At 47.8% G+C, this 9,133-nt stretch overlaps 1 protein-coding gene across 2 annotated transcripts; it reads left to right on the top strand.

Moving 5' to 3' along the window:
• The first annotated feature begins 67 nt into the window (after positions 1 to 67).
• Positions 68 to 4,944, top strand: RPL15 (ribosomal protein L15). 2 transcript variants are annotated; one of them, XM_075419021.1, is made up of 4 exons: positions 68 to 153; positions 1,139 to 1,320; positions 2,302 to 2,438; positions 4,585 to 4,944. In XM_075419021.1, the coding sequence occupies exons 2-4, from the start codon at positions 1,149 to 1,151 to the stop codon at positions 4,888 to 4,890; spliced, it is 615 nt and encodes a 204-aa protein (XP_075275136.1). In that variant the 5' UTR covers positions 68 to 153; positions 1,139 to 1,148; the 3' UTR covers positions 4,891 to 4,944. The 2 variants fall into 2 exon arrangements, with proteins under 2 accessions (XP_075275136.1, XP_075275135.1); XM_075419020.1 differs by having other exon boundaries at positions 1,136 to 1,320.
• Positions 4,945 to 9,133: the final 4,189 nt, after the last annotated feature.

Raw genomic sequence — 9,133 nt, 5'->3', positions numbered from 1 at the left:
GGGCGGGGCAAGGAAGGCGGCTCGGCTCTTCCTTTCCCCCCTCCACGGGACTACATTACCCATGAGGCGCCGCGGCAGCCGCCGGAAAAGTGATGCCGCCGCAAGGGGTTGTGGGAAGTAGGGCCTTTCCTTTCCGGTGCTGGGCGCCATCAGGTGAGGGCTTGGCCAAACTGGGCCTTTCCCGCAATCCGGTTCCATCCCAGGCCTGAGGCGGCCATCCGCTCGCTCCGCTGCCGCCCCGCCCGCCGCCAGCCCGCCGGGGTGCGCCGGGCTCGCTCCCGCGGCGCGGGGGCTCTGCGGCCCGCGGGGCCTGGGAGAGGCCGGCGGAGGCCCTGCGGGCTGCGCCTCGTCGGGGCGGGCTGGGCGCTCGGGCTGCGGGGCGGGGAGGGGAGAGGGACCCTCGGCCGGCCCGAGGCTGGCCTGGTCCGGGCGGGACGCCGCGCACCACAGTGTTGCGGGTGCGGGTTGGTTGCAGGCCGCAGGTCCTGGTTCGGCTCTGGGTTTGCAGTCGGGCTGGGGGGTTCTGTGACATCGTGGAGTCGTAAAGAGAGGGTAGCTGGGGGTGACCAAAACTGTGCCGTGGCTGGGCGGAGCGGGGCGCGGAAAATCACACGTAACCAGGGCTTTTTTGTGCAAATAAAATGAAAAGCGTTTACCTGATGGCGATTTGGGTGGGGGAGGGTGTTGATGGAGTTCACTTACATCTGCTAAGTGCTGCAGGTGTGTGAGAGCTCTGAGGTTTTCAGGGGTAGTTAAGCCACATTAAAAATAAAGACCACATCACTTGCAGTCATGTACCTCTTTATAGATCAATATTTACAAATTGGTTCAGATGTTAACTGTCGATTTTGGTGGTGTCTGACATACACACCTGAAAAATTCTCAGCTGAGGAGTTTGAAACTTCAGAACACATGAATAGGAATAAAATTGCTGAGGGTGGTCTCTACTGCATGTCCTGTTGGAGGCTGCCAGGTGTCAGCCGTGTTACCAGATGTGCCAGTGGGGTGAAGAAGCCTGAGCACATCCTGTGTGCCAGCGGGGTTACATGTATGGTTTCATGCACTGCTTCTGTTGGAGGCTGTTCAAATTTGGAATTGGATTTGCTGCACTTTTTTCATTGATCTCTCGATTCAGCAGGTAGACAGACATGGGTGCCTACAAGTACATCCAGGAGCTATGGAGGAAGAAGCAATCGGACGTGATGCGATTCCTCCTCCGTGTCCGCTGTTGGCAGTATCGCCAGCTGTCTGCCTTGCACCGAGCTCCCCGGCCCACCAGACCAGACAAAGCTCGCAGGCTGGGGTATAAGGCCAAGCAAGGTAATGAAACACAGAGCTGGAGTCCACCTGCTTCCTGATGGAGTGACCAGGTCTTATGTCAGCTTCCTTTCTTCCTTACGTGGTAGTAGAATAATAAAATTTGAAACTTAAACAGTCGCTGAGGTACTGAAGTGTTCTGTATGATGTGAACTGATTATTATAAATGTGTTACATGGGTAATGATGCTCACAGCCCAAACCCGTGCTTCATGTAATTTTGAATCCACGCCTTCTGTGGCCATTTTGGCAGATGCACATCAAGTGGGCTTTGGCTTTAATTCTTGGGCTGTGTTACTACGGTGCAGTTGACGAATCCTTTTAGCGTCCTAGGTTTGGGGGCTGTCTCTTCTCTGCCCAGATTTTATCATGCAGTACTTCGACTGTATTGCTGCTGTACGTGCTTTAGTAAGCCAAGATGACAGAGTTTGTACTGCCATTAGAAAACAGTTACTGACCAGTGAAAGAAACCTGGGGAAAGTGGCCATCCATCAGTAACTGGAGCAAATCCTTGAAACAATAGGTTTGTTTGCTATGAAAATATAAAACTAAGAGTCTATGTTTCTGTTACCGTTTGTGAAATTTGGTTTAGTTTCCTCATTTTCAGTGATCAGATTTCAGCAGGGTCTGTGGATGGTTTGTGCTTCATGATTGCTGCTATCAGAACAGAGGTCTTCAGTTTTTGGCTGTTTGTCTTGTTGGGTGTTTCAGAGTGGGAGTCTTTTGTGTTACAACCAGCTGTACCTGTTCCTAGGGTATTTGGAACTGCCTAGTGGAAAGGTGCCATAAGCTCTGGAAATAACAAAAACATCTTGTGCTAGCCACCTCCAGTTGTAGGTTTTGGTGAAGGCTGGTATAGTGACCTAATTTTTACATGAAGCTTTTGGGGTTGTGGATGCTATATAGGCATCAAAATTGCCTTGCTGTGGTTTGCACTTGCTACGCTACAGAATTGTTCTAGTTCCTAAGTCACCATTTCTTTTAGGTTACGTTATCTACCGTGTCCGTGTTCGCCGTGGTGGTCGTAAACGCCCAGTCTCGAAAGGTGCAACCTATGGTAAACCTGTGCATCATGGTGTTAACCAGCTGAAGTTTGCCCGGAGTCTTCAGTCTGTAGCAGAGGTGACTATTTTGGTTATTGCTCAGAAGCTTGACAGTGGGAAGGTCTTACTTAGTCTTTGAAAATATTTGGAGACAAAAGCCCCTCAAACAACTGTTTTGCTAATGTGTTGGGTAAAAGATCTTGAATACTGGTGGCAGGAAAGAACTGGAATGTCTTGCAAAGCTGTATTGAGGCAAGTGGAAAATCTATTCAGACTTTACAGGTGGGGTCTGGGGAAAGTACTGCTTCAGTGGTTATTGAAGTTCATAGTGTGTGCTTATTTTTGAAGTATCCCCAATATTTGTAATGAAAAATAGACATATGACTAGTATGGACCCTGGTAAAAGAAAGGATTAGGCATGAGAAATAAAAGTTCAAATATGCTAAGGCGTCTGACTTCACTCATCTCTAAATCCCATCTCTGTATTCCCTGCCGTGTTGTACGCATTACTGGCTTTAGGTAACAGTCCTTCCACAAAGTACAGAGGAGTTCCTGGCTTAAAGGCTGTAGCACCTGTTGGTGCCGTGGGAGTGCTGCACAGCGTGCTTGGCTGTGTCACAGGAGCTGAAAACAGCGTGCCGTAGGCTTTCTGGTTCTTTATAAAAAACTTTGGTATCTTGAAACCACAAAGACTGGTGGCTAATTTGTTTTTAGGTGAGATGTGGTTACTTGCTGAAATACTCGTCAAATGAAAGCTCCCATTTTGAGATCTTTAAGTTTCGTAATGCCACAGTAGCAGCGTTGAAGAGATGTAGTTCTCGCCTTTAGGAAAAATCTTGCAGTGGGTTAGAGTTAATACGAGTCTGCACTCTCAAAGAAGAGACATTGTGGAGGAGTAGAGACTACTCCTTGCCTTTCCGTCTCGAAGCATAAGACTTTTCTGCTCCCAGGACTTCAAAAATAACTCCTAAGTGACTTGAGCAAGTTGAATATGGTGGTTTTTATAAAAAAGGGAAAAAAAATGTAAATAGGACATGCTAATTTAAAAGAAACACAGATGATGAGTTTAAATTAAAAATGCCATTTTTTGTTTTCAGTGCTGATGGCATGCTCTTCACATATGCTATTCCCAGATATCTGATGGCTAATCACATGCTCACTTGTGGTGACAGCTCATGGAAGAGGTTATTAGCCCTCATTTTTGGTTTGAAATTTTCTGAACCCGACACACTCTTTCCTGGAAGACTTAGATTTTTCAGATAGAAATATAAAACCTTGTTTGTAGCTACCATCCCCACATAGAAGCAGGTTGAGGGTGGTTGGTGTTTTAATGTTTAATGTATGTGTTGCTCTGATGTGCTAGAGTAAAATGAGGACTTGAAAGAATTATATTACATATGCAGAAAATAGTGAGGAGCTGTTCAGTGGAAGACTGTAGTAACAGCTTGAGGTCACATCAGGACAGAAGATGGGCTGGTTCCATCGGTTCGTACTTTCCCATGGTGATGATAAAGCGCTAGGATTAAACACACTTTTAGTGTTTTAAATAAGGAGCATTCTTGACAGGAGAGGCAGATGGGTTTGCATAATTGATGTTTTCTGCTTTGTTTGGTTTTCTAAACCAAGACTGCTTCTCTCCAACCACAAGTTGAGGATGGGAATAGCAAGCACTAATATACCAGCAGTGGAACAAAGACTTGTTACATCAGCTGTTTCTTTTCTTCTGTCCACACGGGCTTGTTCTCTGCAGAAATGTCTTTCTCCCCTGTAGCTTTGGATGTGCAAATTGGTCAGTCTTTCATAACTTCCGACAAACGATTGTTCTGTGGCCCCAAGTGCAGCTTGTGCTCTTCATCTTCAGGTTAAAGTTGGTTTTAACTCTGTGTGTTTACTTACTGGGTGCTTCTGTGTACAAAAGGGTTATTTCTTTTGTCACCAAGCACCTTCCTCCTTACATTCTTTCATTCTTTAAAACCCATTGCGTGTAGGAATCCAAGCAGCCTTTTTTTTTTCTTTTTTGAATACAGCATTCCTTTCACCTGTTACCTTGCATCTTTGCAGCTGGAAGGGGAGCAGTTCTTTTAGGAAGAGAGGGTCTCTCGGGGGAAATTGAAATTTCTAGCACCTACAAAATTTTAGGTTTGAGTTACTCGTATTTCTGTACATGAAGAGTGCCCTGCATCCATAATTTTACAGCTTTTTGCATTTATTTTTTTTTCCTTTAGGAACGTGCTGGCCGTCACTGTGGGGCGCTGAGAGTCTTGAACTCGTATTGGGTGGGTGAAGATTCCACTTACAAGTTTTTCGAGGTGATCCTGATTGATCCCTTCCATAAGACCATCAGGCGCAACCCTGATACCCAGTGGATCACCAAGCCTGTCCACAAGCACAGAGAGATGCGTGGGCTGACGTCAGCTGGGCGGAAGAGTCGTGGGCTTGGGAAGGGCCACAAGTTCCACCACACCATTGGTGGCTCACGCCGTGCTGCCTGGAGAAGACGCAACACCCTGCAGCTGCACCGTTACCGCTGATCCTTGTAAATGTAACGATCTAATAAAGCTGATGCGGGTTGTTGAATTTAACAAGTGCTTCTGCTGCTTCTTGGTTGATGTGGAGAAGTGTAGAGTTCTCCAGGAGTTCAGTTGTTTCCATGCTTTGAAAGGCTTTTGAAAATGTAATTTGGTATTTGTGAAGATTATAGGCCCCGAGCATAGAATTCTGTGATGTGTTTCACTTCTGATAAGACTTTTGAAAAGACACCTGAAGTGTGACTGGAAAGCCTGATGCCTAGTCCGTGTTCTTTTTTCCATTGGTCTGAGCCTGCTTCTTTGCTGCCTGTGGGTCAAGGTCTCTGTGTCCTGTGCTTAGGCCGGAGGCCAGCTTTGATCTTGTGCAATGAGATGTAAACTGAAAGTGCTAGGGTTTTTTTATAGGTGATTAAATTTTAATGACAATTTTATTTTCCAAGTTCTGGTTTTTTTCTATGTCTTCAGTGGTAAACCAGCTCGAGCCTGTGTATACTCAAACGTATGCTGAGTCCACCGAGCACAGAACAGAAAGGTGAGGCTTGCTCTGTTTAAGTGCATTTTAGATAGGGACACTTCACAGAGGACTACACAGTGGTTTAGGTTGAATAATAAAATATGGACAGTAAAATAGATGGTACTTAATTTGTGCAAGATTCCAGGCTGTTCATGTCACATTTCACAGTGGAGACAGTGTTCCTTAGATCTGCCTTTTGATACCAGAGCAGAGAACATTTCTCTGGTGTGAGAGCGCTGCATTCTGATTTACGCTGCCTGGTTAGGTGGTAGGAGTAACAGCGTTTGGATGACAGTTCTAATCATAGATGAATGTATTTTAGGCTACATTTTGTGAAATTACAGTGTGACCTTTCAGCATGAAGTCAACTCGTGTAAATGCAGAGTAAAGAACTGCAGCTTGTGGTAAAGGAGCTGCCACAGATCTTGTACCGCATCCTTTGGGTAGCGATAGGAAAAGGGATTGAAGAAGTAGCAGTGTCTTCCTGGACCTTCAGTTAGGGATGCGGAAAGGTTTTTTAAACAAAAAAACAACAACTAATGCTGGCACCAAAATGTCCCAGATTTGCCCTACGACTGAGAAATTAACTTCCTTTGCTCTTTAAGTTCTTGGAGGAGGACAGTAGTCTGAAGAGAGACTTTCTGGCATCATGTTTTTAAAGCCAGGACGAACAGCACAAGAAAAAAATGCAAAAGGGCTTCTTTTGTAGCTATGCTAAAAAGTGCTGTCTGCTCCTCTAAAGAAGGGAGTTTGGGTGGGGGTTTTTTTAACCTTTCCTGTGAGGGAGGAACTAGCATTGGGAAGGAGAGGATTCTTGAAAGCTGCTCCTGTGGTCGAAGTTCCTAGGAGCAGACGAGAGTCTGACGATCCTGTGCTAGAACTTGTTCAAGCTTCAGTGAGGCTTGCCTGAGGTGTCCCCTCATGGCCCTTTAAAATAGGGGGGAAATACTACACCCTCCAAAGTCTGCTGAAAGCACCGCTGACTGTGGGTGTAAGGACATGGTATTCATCAGACCAACGAAGGGATTTGAAACAGATGGTGCTGTCTTCAGTGGGAGCTCTGGGTGCGAGCGACTCATCCCAAGTCTTCAGGAAGCCAGGTCGCTGTAGCATCTGCTCACACTGGAAGGGTCTTCCGCTCTGTTCAGCAGTGTTTCAGGTTGGAAGGAGGGGAAATTGCAGCTCAGTATTTATGCGACAAGGAAAGGCACGTTATTAAAATCTGTATTTAAAAAAGGCGAAAACACTGAGGAAAAAGTTTGTTGTTTGGGGTTGTAGATTGGGAAACCGGGCTTGGAGACAGGTTCTGTGATCTCTGCCTTTCCCACCTGATGATTTCTGAACCTGTTGTGCAAATTCAACAGAGATTGCAGGTCAGTGTTCTGTACGAGTTTGGTGAAGATCAGTCCCCAAGACAGGGGTGCTGGTGGGAGGCTGTTACTGGAGTTCAGCCCTCCGTACGCAGCCAGAGCCTGCCTGAAGCACGGGTGCTGAAGGGGGGAAGGGGAAGCATCCGGATTTTCACTGGTGAAATTTATTAAGACATGGAGGAATCTAATAATTCGTTTTCAAACCATGTACTTGGTGCTGCTTGCAGAACTGCTTATTTCTCAGCCTGAACAGGCGTATTTTAGATGCAATTAAAAGAGCTGTCTGGTTTCTAGGCAAGGCTAAATGAGTGCCTCAGTTAAACTGCAGAGAAACGGGGCTGTACGGTGCCGGCCTGTTTCAGCCTGGGTCAGGTGCTGTTGCGGACAGTTGACTGTAAGCTTTTATGAGGCTGGATCTCACTTTTGTGTAAGCCGCCTAGATTAATCATTTATTCTTCGGTAGAAGGTGAGGGCCTGGCGAGTAATTCAGCCCGCTGGGAACTAATTCCGTCCTCCCGGGGGCCGGGATGTGTAGAAACAAATTGTGTGATCTCGCATGTTCTTTGAATAAGCGAGTAGTAAACTCCCCTCCACGCAGCTACCAGGAGTGCTCATTACTTGGCAACGCTAGCGAAGCTGAAAAGCGCCGACTTGCGAATCGGCAGCGAGTGCAATTGTTTCCTTGCGCTGTCTCTGAAGGCGCGAGGCAGCTGTGTGCTGCTGGGCGAGGGACGCCGGCGCGCTGCCTGCTGTCGGCACGGGTGCTGGTGGAGGGGGCAGCTGGCTCCTTCCTTGCAGCAGAAGGTCAATGGATGCCGCTGGTGATTTTGGGGGGCTCTGAAAATGAAGCAGTTAGTGGTGGAGGAGAGTCGTATCTGGGTTTGCTCGCTTATCTCTGAGGTCCTTGTACTGCAGCGGCTGTTCGCTAGCCTTGACCCAGTGAGAAGAGTGCACGTGAACGGTCCCGTCTAGCTAATGAACTAAAAAGCTAGGCTTTGAAAATAGAGCCCGATTCCTACTCTCTTATCTGCTCGCTTTCCAAGAAGGGAAAAAAACACCATCTTTTTTGCACTTGTATGGCTCTCTTCTTTTGCAGCACACACAGGTCTAGTTCTGAAAGTGTCAAGCCAAAATACCCAGAGTGATGGAAACATTGCTTTAGCCACAAAAAAAAAAGCAATTTGTATTTGAACCAGACACTCTTTTCTGGGGCTTTGAGCAAGAACCACCTTTTGATCCAATCCTTTTCAAGGCATTGCTTAAAATGTAAAGCTGTATAAAAGGATGGAGAGCCTGTGGATTGTTCTTCTCTTCGTGTGTCAAGGTTCTGAATCAGCCTTAATTTAATAATTACATACAGAGTGTTTAGGTTGCAAAGTCTCGCTCCCTGAAGTTAGGAAGTGCCTGAGCTACACTGCTTACGCAACCTTTAATTCAGCGGCTATCCTGCCCTTACCTCACACGCCGGGAGAGGCCTCTGGCAAAGTCAGGACTGGAACCCAGTTCTTCTGGCCACCTTGTCACTGCCTGAAATTTAGGAGAGCATGCATTTCTTCGGTATCAAATGGTGTTCGATGATATCCTATAATTAAAGGCTTCTATGTAATGAAGATGGCACTTAATCTCATTAAACGCTGTCAACTCTCCATCACTCAGCGAAATGGAGAGCTGGGGTATCCTGGAGATCAGGGAGCTCGGTGGGAGCAGATGAGTGATTAAGCCTGGCTCTGCTAAGATCAACGCTGGCTCTCAGAAGGAGGGTAGTGCCCTTCCGAGCCCGCTCAGGGCTCCCCACATTGCCTTCCTGGTACCAGGCTTTAGAAAACCCCTGGTTAGTTGGTATGTCAGACTCCAGCTGTCTCTTCTGGGGTTACGCAGCCTGCAGCTTGTCGCAAAAGGGCTGCTGGACCCAAGCTGGCCGTCCACGTGCAAGTCGAGAAGTTCCCTTGGAAACACAAGAGTCAAGAGGCACACGGAAGGGAAAAAGGAGAATAAAAAACGAGGTGACGGTCAGCTGGCTTCCAGCAGGGCTCGTTAGTACCCCGGTGGCGGGAACACATTGCAGCGGAGGCTGCAGCTAGGCGGGCTCCAGAGGGTTCCTCAGCCAAGTTTGCGTGGTGCAGTCCCCGGGGTACAAACCCGGCCGGAGCCGAGTCTCCTCAGCACAGACCTACCTCCGCCTGTCTGCGTCTCTGGCGTCAATCTGCAACCCCAGCAGCCTGGGCAGCGGCTGCACTCCGCCAGACCCAGGGGCAGAAGGACGGTCCTCAGTCGGCGCCGCGCACCGTGGGCTGTGAAAGGCATGACGTCCTACGCCGAAGCCCTCCGCCTGCCAGGCCTCCGCACCAGGCCGCCTGCCAAC

Source organism: Opisthocomus hoazin, chromosome 4 (genome assembly GCF_030867145.1).
Source record: "Opisthocomus hoazin isolate bOpiHoa1 chromosome 4, bOpiHoa1.hap1, whole genome shotgun sequence".
NCBI classification, from domain to species: domain Eukaryota; kingdom Metazoa; phylum Chordata; class Aves; order Opisthocomiformes; family Opisthocomidae; genus Opisthocomus; species Opisthocomus hoazin.
This window is presented reverse-complemented; position numbering and strand designations above follow the sequence as displayed.

Coding starts and splice junctions, on each gene's coding strand:
- RPL15 (XM_075419021.1), top strand. CDS start 1,149: ATGGGTGCCTACAAGTACATCCAGGAGCTATGGAGGAAGAAGCAATCG. Junction 1,321..2,301: donor GGGGTATAAGGCCAAGCAAG/GTAATGAAACAC, acceptor CATTTCTTTTAG/GTTACGTTATCTACCGTGTC. Junction 2,439..4,584: donor GTCTTCAGTCTGTAGCAGAG/GTGACTATTTTG, acceptor TTTTTCCTTTAG/GAACGTGCTGGCCGTCACTG.